Here is a 19950-nt window from a genome sequence, read left to right on the forward strand (position 1 = left end):
AAAAATCTCTTTAGTTATGCTTGTTTTATTTTAGTATAAAAAATGAGAAAAATTAAATTTAATCATACAACTTTTTTTCACTCTTGATTCATGATTTTGATTTTCAATCAATGTCTATATTCTGATTTTGATCCTGATTAGTCAATAAATAATTAAAAAAAATTATTTTGAGAACTGAACCAACAAAATCAATGATTCATTAGCCTAACCAATTAAGCACATACTGATGCAAGATTATTAGTGACATCCAACAGTAAATTTAAAAAGGTTTCAAAGTTCCAAATGTAAATTAAACACAGTGATATCAAGGAAAAATCAGCATGCTTCTCGATAATTCCCCTTGCATTGGGATGGAATTTCATTTTAATATATATTCACTTGTACATGATGTTGCAACAAAAACATGACACTGCAACATAAGCATTCAAAACCAGAGACTCAACTACCAATCACTATTTTCTTAGTAATATGCTTACTTGAAATATAAATAAATGTTAGGTAAAATAAATACTACAACTGATACTTTCAACACTTGAGTCACAAGAGTCAATTGTCATTAACACAATCTAAGAAATGCTGGCTTTGGTTTGTGAATTTACAAGTTGCGTGTTCCCTTGGTTGAGAAGAACGAGTATTATTCATTAGAGGCTGTAAAGCTTTGACAATGATGCTCATATTTGGTCGAAACTCAGCTTCATATTGAACACACAGTGCAGCAACAGCAGCCAACTTTTGCAAACAAAACAAGAAGTACAACAAATCAATGAAAACTATATTATAACAAACAAAATGCATTCAATAACAACATTTCATCTACAAAATGGAAATATAACCAAATTAAATTACCTTTGCAACTGACTCGGAAGGTACTCTCCCTTAATTCTAACATCAACACACTGCTTCACCTTATCTTCACTAAGCTTTGGTGTTGCCTGATAAAATTCAATGAACAAAGATCACATTATGTAAAATCCAAAATTCAATATAAGGGGGAACAAGACATACAAATGAAGAGTTTAATTTTGATGCACTGTCAGTGTAAACAGACAGTTTTGTGCTATCAACAAATCACAATCAATCATTTGGTGACTTTAGAAGTCAAAGGTTTTAATGATCTGACAATTATGATTGTCAGTGTAAAAAATCTTTGCACCAGTGCATATAAATCAAATCGTTAACAGAAGGAGAGAAAAATAATGATATCATACCCAGGTCACAAGGCTTTGTTGTCCTCGGGGAAGTGTATGATCAACAGGTTTACGCCCGGTTAAGAGTTCCAACAGTATAAACTCCAAAACTGTAAACATCACTCTTTGAAGAGAGGTTTCCAGTCATTGCATATCTGTCATACAAAAAATTAAGCCATTTTTAGTTCTTAAAAATCACAACTGTAAAAGTAAAATGTAGTAAGAGACCAACAAGGAACCAAATTTATACTCATCGAGTCTAAAGTGGATTGTTGTTCACTACATCACTGTCCACAGACCACAGATATTACCAATTACTATTAATCTCTAAAGTCAATCAATTAATATCAATTGAACTGAAAAAAAAGAAGTCAAAAAAGTCAGGCATCCAGAAATAACTTACTCTGGAGCATGATAACCAAAAGTTCCAAGAACACGGGTAGAATGAAGACGTGCGGCAGCATCAGGGGCTTGATTTGACAGATCAAAATCAGCAATCTTTGCAACGCCGTCCTCGAATAGGAGTATGTTACTGGATTTAATGTAACGATGGACTATATGAACCTCTGCCTTTTCATGAAGATATTCAAGTCCTCTGGCTGCTCCAACAGCAATTTTAACTCTTTCAGCCCATGAAAGAACTTGACCAGGTTCTGCACCCTTGACACCTTTGCGTCCTGTATCCGAAATTATGTTACATTAATTGCACAATATTCTCATGTGAATATTTTGTATAGCATTCATAAAATGAAAAGTGATACTGATATGGTATGATTATTAGGAGTGACTAACCATGTAGAATATCATGGAGGGATCCATTAGGAGCATACTCGTATGCAAGGGCACGCAAAGGACCATCAACACAGTAATTAACAAGCTCAACAACATTTTCATGCTTTAGCCTTGATACGATGGAGACCTGCGTTATGTTAAGAATTAAAATTTTAAGCACTGAAAGGGAAATGTAATACAATGTCACTTTGATTATCTAATAGTAAGTTTATAACTGTTAATGAACCGAACCTGAGAAAGAAATTCTTGGTCTGGTTGCTTACTGGAATCCAACTTTTTAATTGCCACTTCACGTCCATTTTTCAATGTGGCACGATACACTTTCCATATGCACCTTCACCAACGAAAGTTTTTGTACCAAAATTATCTGTCAAAGACCTCAGTTCATCTACTGTAATAGAAGGAACAGAAATAGGTTGGAGATTTATGTGCCGAGGAACAGTTACTGCAGTGTGTCTGCCATGATAACTGGTGTTCCCTGCATTGTATGAAAGTTGAATCAAAACGAAATACAATTATAGTGCTAATACAACTACAAAGACTGGCAATTTTTGGAACATCTCAATTTGAACAATTGAATCAGATCACTAGAGAATGACATAGAAAAAATGATAAGAAACATGTAATATGTATATACAAAAACAAAGTTGAAAATTGTCTAGTAGATAAACTTGCAAGATTACAGATGAAAACTATGCAAACTTAATCTGTGATTAAGATTATGACTATGACTTGTATAAATCTTAAATAGAAAATTGTAAAGAAAGGTAAAGGAGATTTACCGCCGTTAGGATTGGTTTGCATGAAGATTCCTTTGTCAGCAGTAGTATAAGCATCATTCTCTTTGCAGAATCCAAAGCAACCCATGATCCTATTATGTTCTGAAGACAATTTACAATATGAAATGTTAAATTAAATCAAATAAAAAAAAAAAAACTTTTATATATAGAAATATCAATAGGACTAGGCACATAACATGTTAACGATAAGAAAAGAAAAGTAAATGAAGAAACAAAGAAGTATAAGTAAAACTAACCACTGGAAATAAGAATTGTGTAGAAAGCAAAGTTTAGCAGATAGAGTTTGGAATTTATGTGAGTGATTGAGAGAACTTAAACAACCAAAGAATAATAATTATAAATAATCATATACGCGTTAATATTCTTTTGATAAAGTTTCCAACGCGTTGATTGGTGAAAAGAAAAAGAAAACAAAAAAGGCAACAACAAAAGAAGTTTCTGTGTTTGGAAAGATGACAAAGACACACATACCTGTTTGTTAGAAATTGCAGAGTTTGTGTATGGAGTAAAGTGGACCACAAAAACAAAAAGAAGAAAGTTATGTGTTGTGAAATGAGATGAAGGAGAAACTATCTATCTATCTATCTATCTATCTTCTTCTTGCTTGACTTAGCCGTTTGAGAAAGAAGAATATAGTAAAGGAAAATGGTACGATACATATGTTATGTTATGTTATGTTACGCATTAAAGACATCACCAAACGTTGTTTATTTCATTTATTATTCGTCAAGTCAAGTCAATTATTCAAAACTTTGGTTCCATTCCAACTTGGCGGATGAAGAGGGTCTTTGCTTTTTTCTTTTCTTTTATTTCATTTATGATTGTCTGTAAAGGGACTAGGGTGGACTTTTTTAAACAAAAAGTAAAGCGTATTGCTTCATGTACCAAACATTCATTTTAAATTGTTAACGAGAAACTGAGTTCGATTACAAGTGGAACAAATTTTGGTCAATTTTAAATTATTTAATTAAGACTACTAATATTGTTTAACAAATTTAAGACGAATGTGTTATCTATTTAGACGTAATTTTATCGAATGAAAATGAACTATTTTGTATGAAGTTTGATTTTACAAATTAAAGAATAAAAATAAACCAACTTCAAAAATCTATGAATGTCATATGTCTTTTCACTTCTAAGAGTTAGATGTTGTGTAATTTTGAAATCTTCAAGCAACTTTGGATGTTGTATACCGCTCTATGAAAACATTTCAATTGAAATGTTTTACTATACGTTTTTGATTGGAGAGTTGAGCTTCGAAGCAATAATACTGTATAGACCAATCAATCAAATCGACAAGTCCTTAAATCAAATATGCATGTGACAATAATATTAAGATTTTACTGGTTAAATATATTTTTCGTCCTTACCACTTTGAGACCTTCTAAGTTTGACCCATATGTAATTTTTATGATTTTTTTATAGTTTTTTTTATTCACTGCAAATTTTTAAAACTCTTAAATTGAAATCTGCAAGGGACAGTAGTATTAAAAATCAATTATCATTTTTAAATTAATGGTAAATATCATATGTATGTCAACAAAAAATATGTTTGTTAAAATAACAATCCTTATTTCCTCTAAAATAAAAGTCCTTATTTTTTACACTTTAGTCACTTTAGATTTTTTTTTTGGTCGGGGTTCAAATTCCAGACGTTACATATATTATCCGCTGTCCTTAACAATTGAACTAAACTCACGAGAACTTTAGTCAGTTTAGATGATTAAACTAAGATTGAGACTAACAATATTATTTAAGAATTTATATAATTATTGCCTAATTTTTTTTTATTTCAATAAATAAACTAGACATATCAATCATGGATTCGACTTAAATTCTTAAGAGGATTTTTAGTTGATAAGTTTAAGGTTACAAGCGACACATATTATATTTTTTTCTTCACTATTTTTTGTAGACAATTTCAGAACATTAAAATACGGGCTCTCACTTAAAATTAAATTTTTCGACAAGAGACAAATTAATTAAGAATTTTTATGTTAACAAAAACTCAAAAACCAAAACAACGTAAATCTCGATTTAAAAATTAAAATTGAGTTTTTTTTTTTTATTTTTAATTTTCATATTGCAAGAGACCTCTCGATTTATTTTAATTTTTCAACTAAAATATTCAAAATTGCAATTTTTTTCCGAATAAATATATACTTATACTTAGGGGGTCAGGTTTTGTTTCTGTATTTTGAAGGCATGCTTAGAACACCATCTAAACATTGACCCCAAATTTGGAATTTTTAAACTAGCGACAAATTAATTATAAATTTGTTAAAATTTCATAATTATGATTAATTATTGGAAAGATAAATTTGTTAAGAAGTTCATTTTCGTTCCATCACTTTAGTTTCTATAGCTAAGTCATACATCTTTGTCGGTTTAAAAAATTGTTAGCTCAACTTAGGGATGACAATAGGACCTATGTCTAATGAATATCCGTAAAAAATATTTACGATGGGCAGATAAGTATCTGCGTTGTTGGGTTTGGCTCGAGCTTAGGTAAGTACCTACTAATTTGAACGGGTATGGACGTGGGTACGGACACTCGTGCCCATCCGACACGTTATGTATACTATCGTTATAATTTTATAATACGAAAATTAGTTAATTAATCTTAAGTCTTTTTTATATCTATATAATTTTGATGCTGCTTAACGGCGAAATTTAACCGATGGACTGAAGTGTTTAACGGATGAAAGACCAAAACAACAGTTTTTGAATAAAATAAAAATGACATCACTTTGAGTTGATTCATCCATCCTGTCGTGAAAAAGCTTTGCTATCTATCATGATGGATATGGCTTCCGTCTCTCTCACATTTTCTTCTTCTTCCATCGTTCCTTCTCCAATTCCCCAACATAACAAAACCACCCACAACAACCCCAGAAAACCCCATCTTCCAATTTTCTACGCAGTTTCATCTTCACCATCAAAAACTGCTTCTGCTTCTAATTCCTCTGTTGTCAAAAAGAAACACTGGAAACAAGGTGAGTTTCCTGGGGTTTCTGAAACATCGTTACCTTCTAGTACGAGGAGGAAACCCATTAAAAATGTCAAGAAAAAATTGGACAGAAAGAACAATGCTAAAGCCTGGGCTAACACTGTTACTGAAGCCTTGTCTGAATGCATTGACAAAAAACAGTGGCTTCAAGCCCTTGAGGTATTACTTTATTTTTCTGCACTTAAAAATCATTACTTTAAGCTATTTCTATAACATAAGATAAAATGAAGTTAAGTTGTTTTCATATATATAAGTTATTATAAGCTGTTTTCACAAGTGCTTATGCTGTCAATCCAAACATCCCTTATTCTAGACTGTTTATTGTTGTATCTATAGTCAATGGCCTTTGTAGTATAGTTTGTGTTGAGAGTCCCACAATGGATGAGATACAAGTACAAGTGTTTATAAGTGGAGGCATCTCGCCACATTAGACCCAACTCAAATTTTAAGATGTTATAAGACTCTATTTATGATTCGTTGGAACACCCACTATCAAGCTACTTAGGTCACACTCTTTATGTCCAGTCCTGAATGTGAGGGGGAGGGGAGGGGAGGGGGTTGAGAGTCCCACATTGGATGCGGTATAGCCTAAAAAATTGTTTATAACTCTCACCGTCCAAGCCGGTTTTGAAGGGTTGAGTTAAACCCAATTCAAATTAAGAGTTTGGATGATACCAGTCTGTTAAATTCTAATTTTTTTTACTTTTTCATGTGCAGACACTTGACATGCTAAGAGAACAATCCTTTTACCAACCCAGAGAAGGGACTTACATGAAACTAATTGTGCTACTTGGAAAATCCGGTCAACCCCAACGTGCCCATCAGCTTTTTACCGCAATGATTGAAGAGGGTTGTGACCCTACTCCTGAACTATACACCGCGTTGCTCGCTGCATATTGCAGGAGCAACATGATTGATGAGGCGCTATCGATTCTCGATGAGATGAAGAACCATCCTCTTTGTCAGCCTGATGTTTTCACTTACAGTACGTTGATAAAAGCCTGTGTGGACATTTTCAAATTTGAATTGATCGAGTTGCTGTATGAAGAAATGGCTCAAAGGTCCATCATGCCTAACACTGTTACACAAAACATTGTTTTGAATGGTTATGGTAAGGCAGGGATGTTTGATCAGATGGAGAAAGTTCTGTCAGGTATGCTGCAGAGCGCTGATTGCAAGCCTGATGTCTGGACCATGAACACAATCATTGGTGTCTTTGGTAATATGGGTCAGATTGATATGATGGAGAAATGGTATGAAAAGTTCCGTAATTTTGGGATAGAACCAGAAACACGCACTTTCAATATCTTGATTGGCTCCTATGGAAAGAAAAGAATGTATGACAAGATGTCATCTGTTATGGAGTATATGCGGAAGTTGCAATTTCCATGGACAACCTCTACTTATAACAATGTGATTGAGGCATTTGCAGAGGCAGGTGATGCTAAAAACATGGAGTATACATTTAATCAGATGCGTTCTGAGGGTATGAGAGCAGATACCAAAACATTCTGCTGCCTTATCAAAGGTTTTGCAAATGCAGGCCTCTTTCATAAAGTGATTAGCAGTGTTCAATTGGCTGCAAAGCTTGAAATACCTCTGAACACTGCCTTTTATAATGCAGTCTTATCTGCATGTGCAAAGGCGGAAGATTTAATGGAAATGGACAGAGTTTTCATGCGTATGAAAGATACCCAATGTCCACTGGATGACACAACATACTCAATCATGGTCGAGGCATATAGAAAAGAGGGTATGAATGACAAGATATATTATTTGGAGCAGGAAAAGCAGACGATGATAACTGACAATAAGATAGAGAACCAGCCTGTGGATTAAATCTTAAGTTGATTTGTGGTTTATAGTCCAGACTGCCAATACATCTGTATTCTTCAACTCATCCATTTGTCTTGAGCAGCTGTTTAATTTTCTTTTGGAGTGGACGGGTGATTAGTTGCTGAGTTGCATTCCAGCTTCATTTTGCATGATGAATGACATCAACTCCTGCCTAACTTCTGCATGTTGTTGTAAAGTTAAACATCTGCATTTTTCAGTGTGAACACGAGCTCAAATTTGACACAAGGCACAAGTGAAGTAAATTCAGGGCTGATGACTGAATTTACTCGTGTCTTGTGTCAAATTGGAGGTCATGTTTACATTTACCCCATCTCTTCTTGTCCGAAGGAAGCTATTTGGCAGGTTAAAAGTATCGTTAGGGCTCCATTCGGTAATTTACGTAGTTGTGAGATTTCTGGATGATGGTATTATAGCCAAGGAAGCCGAACCACTTCAAAATAAAAGCTATCCACATACTGCACATTTACCATGTCGGATGCACCACAGCACATACACTTCGGATATTCCCAGTTGTATTTTACATTTTTTTTTCACTTTATTCTAGGTATGATAATTAGGTACAATATGATAATTTATTAAGTTTGCAATGATTCATATTCACTCTTAAAATCTGAAGTGTATTGACTATTGACTGAACATGTATTAATTTATTTATATGTTTATCTTCATTTTGTGTCTTATAGTAGTATTTATCATATTCATGTAGGCCCTGCATATTGTACCTGTATTTCATAATCTAGAAATCTGAAGTGTCTTATAATAACCATCAAGCAAAACTGACACAGCAGCTGCGTACATGACAGTTTTGCACTTCAATTTCCATAAGCATATTGAGAATCAACTAGTTTAGGCTAGGGGTGCTTATGGAATTCTAGAAGAGGGTGCAATGGAAACTGTAAATTTTCATTTTCTAGATTTATCCACCTTTTGGGATAAATGGTGGTTAAGTTCTAGTTGGAAAGGGACTAATGTTCAAAGCAATGCCGACAAATGCTAATAAGCGCCCTAAGAGCATTGTTTAACATGTCTTAACAATAAGTTACATTGATAAAAGGTACTGTATATTTAACTTTTCAACGAATAATTAACTTGTTTTGAAACCTTAAACAATGCTTTAAAACACCCATCAGCAACGAATTCACATTGACGGTTTCATTCCAAATTACAATGAAGTGAATCATCAGAAGTGTTTCAAAGCATATCATATAATCATCAAAAGCGTTTCAATGTCTGTAGATCCAACAAAGCTAAACAAGTCTTAAAAATTATTTGTATTCCAAATTACTATAAAACGATTCATAATAAAGCAAATTTGGAAATACTAATTAAAACAATAAAACAATTTCAAATCAAAATACATAATATCCCAATATACATCATTGCTGCCAAAAACAAACAAAAAATTGTATATTACATATAAACAATTGCTATAGAGGTTTTGATCAATGATGCAGCCTTGTATTCCTATATTTCTATACATGAAAATTGTACTGTAGCCACCATAATGCATAAGAAGCAATCTGTAATATCTGTTTCTATCTCTTTTGGTAATTTATTTTCCCTATGCAATAGGCAAAGAGAGAAGCATAAATGATTGGGTAAGCAATGAGCACCACAGCCACAACACTTAATCTGTCGTGTCTGAACCCATAGTAATCCTTTAGAAAGGTACCAACTGGTTTTTTGTCCCCAAATATGAGTATTTCCTTGTCCATGTCTCCATATTGTGAAGTTAATAGGCCATTCAAGGACCAAGCTGTAGGGCAAATCCAGTAGCACCAAACCCACCATTTAGGAATTTTCTGCACATGATAAACATAGTTACTTAACTAGGTATGACCCTAAGTGGTATGGAAAATGAACATTCACACCCCTCACCCAATCAAACTCATGAATCAAGTTACGGAGGAAATGTATCGATTCACTTTTGTGAGAGGCAAACATTAGTTTAAGAAGCTGAGTTTAAAACTGTTATCTCCAAACATGATTTTTTTGCCTAAAAATTTGTTGTTCAACTCATTTAGGTGACTGTGTTCAAATAGAAAACACTTTAGTGTCAATCTACTTTTTTAGTTTTCCACAGGTTCCGTCCATGGGAGGTATATTCTGTTTGATAAACGGTCAGACACTATATGTGGACACCTCTCCAGTCTGGATTCAAACCTTGGTTAACCAAAATCAGTTTTACAAAATTAATAAAATTTTCACCACACCCCACTTAGTGGGATAAGACTTGGTTGTTGTTGTTGTTTCGCCAAAGAAAAATCAAAAACACAATATTATGAAAAAAGAAATTTGTGGAGATCCAAGGAGACTTACAGGTCCTGGCATGAGGAATCCAGAAAAGAGATTGAATATGGTGTAGACTGCAGTTGACAATACTGAAGCTAGATCCAGATTTAAGCTTAATGACATTATCAGCATTCCAAGATACACAAAGTATAAAAATGTGCAGAATGTGGTGTAGAAGTACCAAAACAGCTTCTGAACTGACCAATGGAAACCTATCATTGGATATGTGATAGCCACATATATAATTGCTTGCACTAAGATATATGGTATTTCAATAGCCACCTAAATAAAAAATAAAAATAGTTGATTATAACATTACTAGTTTTACTATCAAATAATACCGCTTGAATTTGCTTTAAGCAGTATCATATTATACCTGTGCAAATGAATAAGCCATGGAAGAATACATTCCTGCAAATTTTTCTCTATACAAGACAGAGCGCTCAGTTGCCACGTACGGTAGAATTGTTGAACAATAATTTATCCCCAAGAATATTACAGCAATATACATTGATCCAAACACGTTGAACAAATCCTGCTGAGTGTTTCTTTAACCATAGAAAAAACATGTGTCAGTACTTGATTAATCTCTACTTCGAGCTAAAAACTACACTAGAATCACGCCAACACTAAGAAACATGGCTGGACAGTTCTATTAAGAATGTTTTCTTATGTTTTAAATGAATGAGTTTGAGTTATGTGCAAATTATATGTAAGTATGAAAAAGCAAACTTACATTTCCTTCCCTTTCTGCCAAAACACTGCCCCAAATATTATTGCAGCAACAATCATGAACACAAATCGTATTAAGTTGTACTCGGGACTTCTCCAATAAGACAAGTGTTGCTTCCATAGGCACGCCATAAACTGTCCCAAGTTACTCTGTGGGAAGCGAGTTGAGAAATGCAAGTCTTTTGAACTTGGCTCTGGTTCACTCAACTGTCTCACCAACTCAAGGGTATCCCTATAAATATAAATAGTAATTCAAAACATGAGATAAGTGATCTTTCAAAAGTGTGATCAATGTCATTATAGCTGAAACCAGATAGGTTTTGTTTGTTTTTTCTGTGAAAATGAATGATAGCCAACTCGATGCTCACCGATGAAGGTGTGACTCTTTGTATATATTTGCAAAATCTATTTTAAGTTCATCTTCTACAGCGGCAGATGTAGCTTCCAACATCCATGTTGCAGGATTATAATTGTCCTTGATCTTTGGAACTCCCGATATACTCTGATGAACAGTTAAGTTAATTATATATAAGCTTCAACAATTCATGCAAAAGAGTGAAGACTAAACTACAGTTTTTTGTCAATCACATCGCACGAAAACAACTTAAGCAAATAAGAAGATCGTACTGATCAGTCAAGAATCTAAAATACTATGTACTTAGCTTTGGGTTTGAGCATACCTGAAAATATTCAATCAGTCTACTTGAATGATGACCTAACGCTCCATTATAAATGATCTTTCCTCCAGATTTCATTAGAATCAACTGCACGAAAGAGAACTCTTTTTTATTTTTTTATCTGTATGTTATCCATAGCAATATGTCAACCGAAGTGATTTCACAAATATATCGACCGAAGGCACTTTTGAATACCTCATCAAAAGTCTCAAATATATCGATACTTGGTTGATGTATGGTGCAAACTGTGGTCCTACCGGTGGTAACAACATTCTTGACTGCACGCATAACTACTGCAGCAGCTCGAGCATCCAAACCTGATGTAGGTTCATCCATAAAAATTATCGATGGATTCGATACAAGCTCCACTGCAATGGTTAGTCTTTTACGTTGCTCGGTAGATAAGCCACTTTGGCCAGCAATGCCAACTAAACTATCCTTTATATCATCAAGTTCAATTGTTTCAAGGACTTCTTCCACAAATTTCTGCCGAGTATACACACAAAAAGTTACAAAATACATCTTTTATGTGAGAATGACCGAAAAAAACACGGTGCAAGTGATAAGATAAGAATGTCATACCCCTTTTGTTGCTGAATCAATCTCCCTCGGCAACCGCAACCAAGCTGAGTAACGAACGGATTCTTCAACTGTTATATATGGAGAATGTATGTCATTCTGCTCGCAGTAACCTGAAACTCTTTCAAATGTCTTTTGCACTTTAGGGTACCCTCCAATTCTTATATCTCCTTCAATGATACCTCCAGTTTTTCTTCCCGAAAGGACATCCATGAGTGTTGTCTTCCCTGCTCCACTGACTCCCATCAATGCAGTGAGGATTCCTGGCCTAAAAGCTCCAGTGATATCGCAGAGCAGTTGTAGTTTCTCATTCGAACCGTGCTTTTTCATCTCCTGCTCAACAGGACAGTTAAATTTCTTAATTGACAAACTTTTCAACAATATACATAATCATATGACAATAACCTAGTTATCTATATTACCGGAGGAGTGTCGACAAAATACTGAACATCTTTAAATGCTATTGACAGTGGCAAAAAGGGCAGGACCATTTTCCCTGTATAACCAACCATGCAAAAGATACCAAAATTACTTACTGTCTGTTTAAAAGAAAGAATTCATCTTTGATATAAGTTACCATAAAGTAGTTTATTGTTTTTTACCTGTTTGAGCTTCCTTTGATGTGTGGTTAATATCAACTGCTACCGACTTGTTTTTTAATTCCATTTCATTGCTTTTTTCTCCACCTTTTAGTTGAGGCAGCCTCTTTTTCGACACTAAAGCTCGAGATTGCTTAGGCTCTGAATGCATTTCCCATAAAAAAAATCAATGGATTGAGTAAAATAAAATAAAATAAAATGCTTGGTATTTTTCCATGTAATAACTTGGACAGGACTCACCTTTTAAGTAAGTTAATGCTAGGATAAATAGAATATCAAATACTACTGCAAAACCAAGCAATGCTCCAATTGAAATCCAGAAGAAGTTGGCATTAAAGTCTAAACCACGACTCTTGAGAATCTCCCTTCCGATGGTGATGTTTCCCTCTTGTATCTGAATAATAATTATAATGAAAATATTAATAATGTAGACGAATATGAATGAAAATATATGAAAATATAATTGGAGATACATTTTGATACACTGTCAGTGTAGGAAATTTTACACTGAACGAATCACAACCAAATATATGTGTGACTTCAGTAGTACATTTATGATAAACGTCAAACGTTTTTAATGATTTGACAATCATTATTTATTGACAGTGTATAAAATCTTTATACTGACAGTGAATATGAATTAAATCCATATAAATCGATATTGCAATCTATCATGAAACCAAATAAATTATCTTAGGAGATACCTTTTGCCAGCGAGGAGCAAGAAATTCATTGAGTGTTATTCCTATTTCCCCATATGACATGGGTGAAAGCCAAAAACCCCACCTTAACCATTTTGGTAATGATGCTGCAGAGAAGAAACTCCATGATGAGTAACTTAGTAATTAGTACTACTACATGTTATAACTAAGACTATATAGAGTGGCTTACGTCGAGGAAGAATAAAGCCTCCAAACAAGAACATAAGTACTAAGACCAATGAACCAACGGTTGTAGCTGCAACATCAGTTTTAAAAATTGCGGCAAGGGAACGGCACATGGAGGTTGATGACATATGCAGAGCAATAAGCAAAAGGAACTGGCGGAGGAACCTGATCCGATAAAAAATATATATAAGAAAAAACTTGCAAAAAGTAAAGAAAAAATGTTTGGATACACAAATACAAGTTACGTGCCTTGTTATTTCTGGGCTGTAGCCTATAACATAATATGTCATTGATGTCCAAACAAGAGAGTCGAGAACTGAAAATGGAATCTTTAGAATGGCAGCTGGAAGACAGTAAGCCCAAGCTGGATAGAGATAGAATGCTTTCTGCTTATAAACAACAGGTAGTCTAGTAATAGTCATGATCAATTCAGCAACTCCGTTGGTCATGAGGCGTACAAGTGTATAGTACAATGAACCTAATAAATAGTTTGATCCTAACAAGTCTATATCGAGCTGAGTGCGCAAGAAGACTGTCATTGTTATGATTGCAGTGATGGTAAGCTGCAAAATAAGAGGAAAAAGAAACAAGTTAGATTTGAAGTGTTCAGGTACTACTTAGCTGAGTTGAACTTGAATTTGAATTTGGTAAGAACCTGCACAGTTTTGAATATATAGATAAACGAGTTTCGTTTCATGAGAAGAATCTCCCTCTTCATACAAGCTTTAAACAAATCCAATTTTCCTAAGGAGTACTTGCTATATGATAAAGAACTTTTATGGGATTGAGATTTATCATATGGTTGTGAGAGCTCATCATCTAGCATTCTTCCCCAGTAACTTGTTTTAAAAATCTGAGAGAACTCATCCACAGATACATAACTGTAAGGAATATCTGTGCGGTACCAGTATTGCCTTTGATCCTTCTTAGAGGTTACCTGCACATCCATGAAATTTATAAATTGTGAGGCTATAAGGAAATTGCCTTCAGCTTTGGCTCAATGGTAAGGGAAAGTTTCCATTCTTACCTCTTGAAGAAAGTCTGCCACTCCTTTTCTTTCGGGGCACCAGAAACCACAATCCTTAAAGAATTGAAGTGCCTGACTGCAGGGGCCATGATACACTATCTTCCCCTCTGCCATCAATATAAGATCATCAAATAACTCAAATGTTTCCGGTGCTGGTTGGAGGAGTGAAAGCACTGCTGTTGCATCTGTGATGTGCACCAATTGTTGGAGGCATGTAACTATTTGAAAAGTAGTGGAACTGTCTAAGCCAGTTGATATTTCATCCATAAAAAGTGCTTTTATAGGACCTACAATCATCTCTCCTGCAAAATTATTTGGAAAAACGTTTAGTGTATATATTAAGGAGAAAATATCTATGAAGAATATTTAGTATATATGCAGTCCAACCACAAGTCTCACTAGCTGTTAGAACAGCAACCTTTCTATTGTTAAAGCTTAGGGTTTATAGATTACAATTTACAACATGTGTTCAAATACTGCGGTCCATTTTACAAGATTACTCCTAAACTACAAGTCTCACCGGCTCGAGCGATCTACCCTCTTATTAGTAACTATGAGCCATACCAACACTAGCCTTAATTTTCACTGCTCTAGTAAAGAGGACAGGCTTCTCATGTGTATTTCTTACAAGTTACAAGTAGATTATTGAGTCCTTGATTTTTTTTCTGTGTAACAAAATGACAGGAAAGCATTATTTAGTTTTCAAGATACCTGTAGTTAGCCTTTTCTTTTGTCCACCTGAAATGCCCCTGTCTAATGCATCTCCAACCAGTGTGTCCGCACAGATATCCAATCCGAGTATCTAAGATATCAAAAGTTTGAATTCATGTGTTAAAAAAAATAATAAAAAAACATGTCAAGTGAGCCATTCGGTAACCATGTGTACTAACTCAACCCTGCTTGAAGCACATGTACCTTTAAAACATATTCTGTTTGAAGATTTTCGCTTTGTCCTTCAACTGAAATTGCCTGCAAAAGTCTGCGTTATTAACTGGTTTCTTTCTAATTATGACATACAAATTATCCTAACGACAATTACCTTCATATAGGTATCGATATCCGGGTCAGGGAAAATTCCTTGTTCTTTTTCTTTCCTAGTGATTTCAGTCATTATATCTGCAACACAAAGAATATGTATGAATGCCTACTGGTATTATGTTAGTTACAATTATGTAGATTATCCAGGATTTGGATAAGCAAGAAAGGTTACCAGCTCTGCTTCCAACCCCTTGACAGCGTGCCGAGAAGTCAATTGTTTCCCTGACTGTCATCTCCGGAATGTGCAGGTCATACTGGCTTATGTAAGCTGATGTTTTTTGAGGAACAAATTCATCTAGCTTGTGACCATTGTAACAGATTTCTCCAGAAACCTAAAGATAAGTAAAAAGGTAGCCTAAGTAGGATATCATGGGGATTGTAGTACGGAAATTCAGCTTTCTCAATGCCTTGCATTAGTAGGCCTAATCTTGATTGATTTTTGAGTTATGCTCAAAAATTCACTTGAATTAAATGACTTGTTCCATTGATATGTGTTTAAAATACTGACCTCCAGAGATTGCTCTAGTTTTCCAGCCAATGCCATTAGTAAGGTAGTTTTCCCGCAGCTAGGTGGACCAAGAAGAAGAGTAAGCCTGCATTAAGAACCATCATTCATAACTTAACATTTACCGCATCCGTGTTAATTTGTCAATGGAACATTTCCTATTTGTGAATTTTAAGGAACCAGATTCTGAATGCTTGTGCTTGATTCATGTGCATATGAGTACATCATGTTATGTCAGTAATCAGTTCCTAAATAATTTGTCTCATGTTCTAAAGTGTTATACACTTGTAACATATTCACTTACCTTGATGGTTTTATGATGCCACTGACATCTTTCAGAATGCCCATCTTGGTTTCTTGAGAATTGCATGCTATACTCTTCACTAAACCCTGTTCAAATCACATATTAGGCCATCTTTTCATGAACAAATAAGGATGCAAATATTTCTTTGCTTTTTATCTTTTTTAATTCCAGAATTCCTAACATATACACTGCTTTTTGCATAGTTGGTTCCAGAAGCATACTTACTGAGAATAAGCTAGAAAAAGAGTTCCATAGAGTAGGGAGTGGCTTCCCTTGAACAACTTCACATTCTGCTTCTACATTCAGGTTCTTGTACCTTACCTCCACACTAGGTAACTTCACATCCACTCTGAAAACAAACCAATATTTCAGTCAATTTTTCAAAATAATCTACTAATATAAACTGATAATACTTCCCTTCATTTAATTGAGTGAAATAAACATAGCAAAAGAGTTTATTGAGTTAAGTGTTTATGTATAAGCTATTTCTATAACAAAAGATAAAATAAAGTCAAACTTGTTTTCATAAGCTATCCTAGAGAACTTATGAAAATAATTGCAGCATAATCTAGCCAAGTGTAAATAAATTACCTTTCCATCCTTTCTCTAAGTTTCTGCAATAAATTGAGATTATCATTCTCAATATGCTTTATAAGCTTATCAATAAACAACCGCTTATCCACAGCTCCAAGTTTGGTAACATCAACAACCCTTTTGCTACTACTTCTTTGCCATCTACTACCATTCTCCTCCTGAGTGATTTCATCAACAAAAGAAGTTTTAATCCTTTTGAAAGTTGGTAGTTTCTCTATAGCAGCCCATTTAGATTGAAGCTCTTTATCTTCCTCAACAAAAGAATCTGCATCTCTATCAAAGGTCACTACATGACCTTGATTTCTGCCTCTTGGAGTTAACTCCATAACTAGTCTTTGCTTGAAGCAGCTACTGAAATGAAGCTTATAAACTTCTAACAATCACAAATATGTGATGTAAAAAGTTTCAAATAATTGTTACTGAATTTGAAGTGATGCATGAAGGAAGAAACATAGAATTTGAGTGTGTTTGAAAGTACTTGTTAAGCTTCAAAAGCAGCCACCTCTTGAGAGTGACTCTTGATTAGGAAACAAACCAATTTAATCATATGATTGTCAAAGTTTCACATGAAGAGAGAGCTGTTTTTTTTATTTTGTTACATCAACTAGACAACAAAGGAGATGTTAGATTAGAGTTTATTTACTTTGGTTCTTCTCCTTTTCTCTGCAATTATTATTTTATAATTTCTTCTTCCCTATTCCCTTCCCTTCATTGACTTGACCCTGCACACAAGTCCTTATTGTCATTGTTTTTTTCCATGAAAGTTAAGAATGACGTATTCATATCCGATTAACAATAACTAATCTATATCGAGAAATCTATTGAATAAATAAAGTGAATCCTTTTCTCCTTTCAAGTGTCAACTAAGTTTTTTTCGTACGAATGAACTAATTCTTCATTTGTTAAAGGTGTTCAAGTTACTTACCACTCAAACCAATGACGGTTGGTGAAAGCTTTATTTTATTTATTTGTTTTTTTACTTTTGGTTTTTTCTTAGTATTATTTTTAATGCATATGAGTATAATGACAAGTGATTATCTTTGAATCAATGGTAGTTAATTATAAAATTGGTTACTGTTATGAGATTATTATCTATCACTTTTCTCTGTAAGTTTTTAAACATATAAGTGGTTTTGTTTTCATAATTGATAGACCCAGATTTCTCACCAAAAGCACTTTGTATTAGCTTTAATCTTTAATTTAATAATGATCAAATTTTTTTGTTCTCACTTTTGTCTATTATGAATTATTTTATTTTTTTGACAGCAGCCTTATGATGCCAGCTATTTTTTGAAGCAAGACACCAAAGATGCTTTAATTTAATAACGTTTATGTACCCAAAAAAATGTGATGTTTTTTAAATAATTGTTGGATGTTATTGTTCAACAAAAGATCAAATTCAATTAAAAAATATTTGATACTTATCTTTACTTAAATTACCTTGCCTACCCTTTCATCTTGAGTAACGCCAAAGTTTTATATGCAAATTCATTTCAAATTCTAGCATACAATTGTTGAATGAATTTATTAAATATGGTTATATGCATGTGGACTGTCAAGGTTCAATGGCGGCTGGTTGAATAAAAATGTGCTGAAATAGCATGTATTTTGCTGTACTTGTAGTCTTATACTACGTGTAATGCAGAGCACGTGATCTTCTGTACCATTAAACGATTCCGTACACAGTAAACTATAGTTTAAGATTATACAGCTACTTTTAAAGGGTTAAATATGTTTTTGTCCTCATAAATATACAAACTTTTCATTTTAGTCCCTCTAAAATTTTCCTTCAACTTTTAGTCCCTTAAAAATTTTCCATCTTCACTTTTGATCCCTCTTTTAAAGTAAACTCATATGTAGAATTCATATTTTTGAATCAAATTTTCCAGAAAAATTCATAATATTATATAAATCTCTCCCAAAAAAAAATTAGAATTTTTTAACAAAACATAAATTTAATATGAATTTTTATATTTTTTATGGTTAAAAATTCATATTTAATTTATGTTTACTTAAAAAATTCTAAATTTTTTTGGAAAATGTTTTTACAATATTCTACACATTTCTGTACAATTTCATTAAAAAAAAAATACTAAAATTTACTTTAAAATAGGGACCAAAAGTAGTGATTCAAAATTTTATAGGGACTAAAAATTGATGGAAAATTTTAGAGGGACTAAAATAAAAAATTGGTATATTTATAAAGATCAAAAACATATTTAACCCTAAATAAAAATGAGTAGAATTCAATTTTTTTAAGGATTTAATTTTATATACTACAATGTTTACAAAAATATGTATTCAATACAAATAGGACCGGAGAGAGTAGCATTCAATACATTAATTCTTCATAAACCATTGATCTTTATGAAGATTTTAAAGACATTGGCTAGCATTTGCCAGTAAATTTCTTGAGTGAACCGTCAAATTCGTCCTTAAATTTTTACAGGTCGGTCAAATTCATCCCTCAATTATGTGAAATATCAACTTAGTCCATGAATTTGTCAGACGTCATCAAAAAGGTCCCTCCATCCAAGTGCTTTGTTAGCCATGCTGATCTGTCGCCCTGCATGTTGTGTTGTCTTATACACGTGGCAAGAAGGAAGCCACATGTTCAAGGACTAATTTGATTGAATTGGAAAAAGTCTAGCTTTCACTTTTCAGTTTATTTTTTCTGCTTTTCCCATTTTGCCCCTGCATTACCCATACCCTTTCTTCACATTTCACTCAGAAACATCAAAAACGTCATTGACCCTTCTCCTTCCCCGCTAAAGCTTTCTCCATTCTCACCCCTCCAAAATCATCATCATCTCCGACGATTCTTTTTGCTTATCTTTATTTAAGACTTGTGACTTGTTAATGTTCCATAGTTGGGTTGTTTTTTCCTATGTAATTTCTTAGACTTATGACATATGACTTTTGCCTATATAATATTTCAGTTTCAATTTTTGTGTTCTGGCTTTTTCATAAAATTTTGTACACATATCCTTCAACGATCAATTTGATATTTGATTAAACAATTCAGGGACTTATTTGATGGTTTTTAATATAACATATGAATCTATTTGAT

At 33.5% G+C, this 19950-nt stretch overlaps 2 protein-coding genes and 1 pseudogene across 2 annotated transcripts; 1 reads left to right on the forward strand and 2 right to left on the reverse strand.

The window, feature by feature from the left end:
* Positions 1-304: 304 nt before the first annotated feature.
* On the reverse strand, positions 305-3434 carry LOC120577890 (pto-interacting protein 1-like; annotated as a pseudogene).
* Positions 3435-5490: 2056 nt separating this feature from the next.
* On the forward strand, positions 5491-8300 carry LOC120577889 (pentatricopeptide repeat-containing protein At3g06430, chloroplastic). The gene is made up of 2 exons (XM_039829782.1): positions 5491-5948; positions 6507-8300. The coding sequence occupies exons 1-2, from the start codon at positions 5577-5579 to the stop codon at positions 7626-7628; spliced, it is 1494 nt and encodes a 497-aa protein (XP_039685716.1). The 5' UTR covers positions 5491-5576; the 3' UTR covers positions 7629-8300.
* A 668-nt stretch (positions 8301-8968) lies between these two features.
* LOC11424645 (pleiotropic drug resistance protein 3) lies at positions 8969-17540 on the reverse strand. The gene is made up of 24 exons (XM_003609817.4): positions 16878-17540; positions 16512-16635; positions 16287-16372; positions 15986-16070; positions 15650-15809; positions 15479-15555; positions 15355-15408; positions 15151-15241; positions 14440-14741; positions 14068-14349; positions 13662-13975; positions 13417-13577; positions 13230-13333; positions 12766-12919; positions 12529-12666; positions 12349-12422; positions 11930-12259; positions 11543-11833; positions 11351-11434; positions 11039-11172; positions 10675-10902; positions 10315-10486; positions 9966-10220; positions 8969-9448 (listed from the first exon to the last, which is right to left on the reverse strand). Exons 1-24 carry the CDS (start codon positions 17204-17206, stop codon positions 9182-9184), a joined length of 4296 nt encoding a protein of 1431 aa, XP_003609865.2. The 5' UTR covers positions 17207-17540; the 3' UTR covers positions 8969-9181.
* Positions 17541-19950: the final 2410 nt, after the last annotated feature.

This window comes from Medicago truncatula, unplaced genomic scaffold (assembly GCF_003473485.1).
Source record: "Medicago truncatula cultivar Jemalong A17 unplaced genomic scaffold, MtrunA17r5.0-ANR MtrunA17Chr0c20, whole genome shotgun sequence".
Taxonomy (NCBI): domain Eukaryota; kingdom Viridiplantae; phylum Streptophyta; class Magnoliopsida; order Fabales; family Fabaceae; genus Medicago; species Medicago truncatula.

Coding starts and splice junctions, on each gene's coding strand:
- LOC120577889 (XM_039829782.1), top strand. CDS start 5,577: ATGATGGATATGGCTTCCGTCTCTCTCACATTTTCTTCTTCTTCCATC. Junction 5,949..6,506: donor AGTGGCTTCAAGCCCTTGAG/GTATTACTTTAT, acceptor TTTCATGTGCAG/ACACTTGACATGCTAAGAGA.
- LOC11424645 (XM_003609817.4), bottom strand. CDS start 17,206: ATGGAGTTAACTCCAAGAGGCAGAAATCAAGGTCATGTAGTGACCTTT. Junction 16,373..16,511: donor CTTTTTCTAGCTTATTCTCA/GTAAGTATGCTT, acceptor TGATTTGAACAG/GGTTTAGTGAAGAGTATAGC. Junction 10,487..10,674: donor TGGCAGAAAGGGAAGGAAAT/GTAAGTTTGCTT, acceptor CTATGGTTAAAG/AAACACTCAGCAGGATTTGT.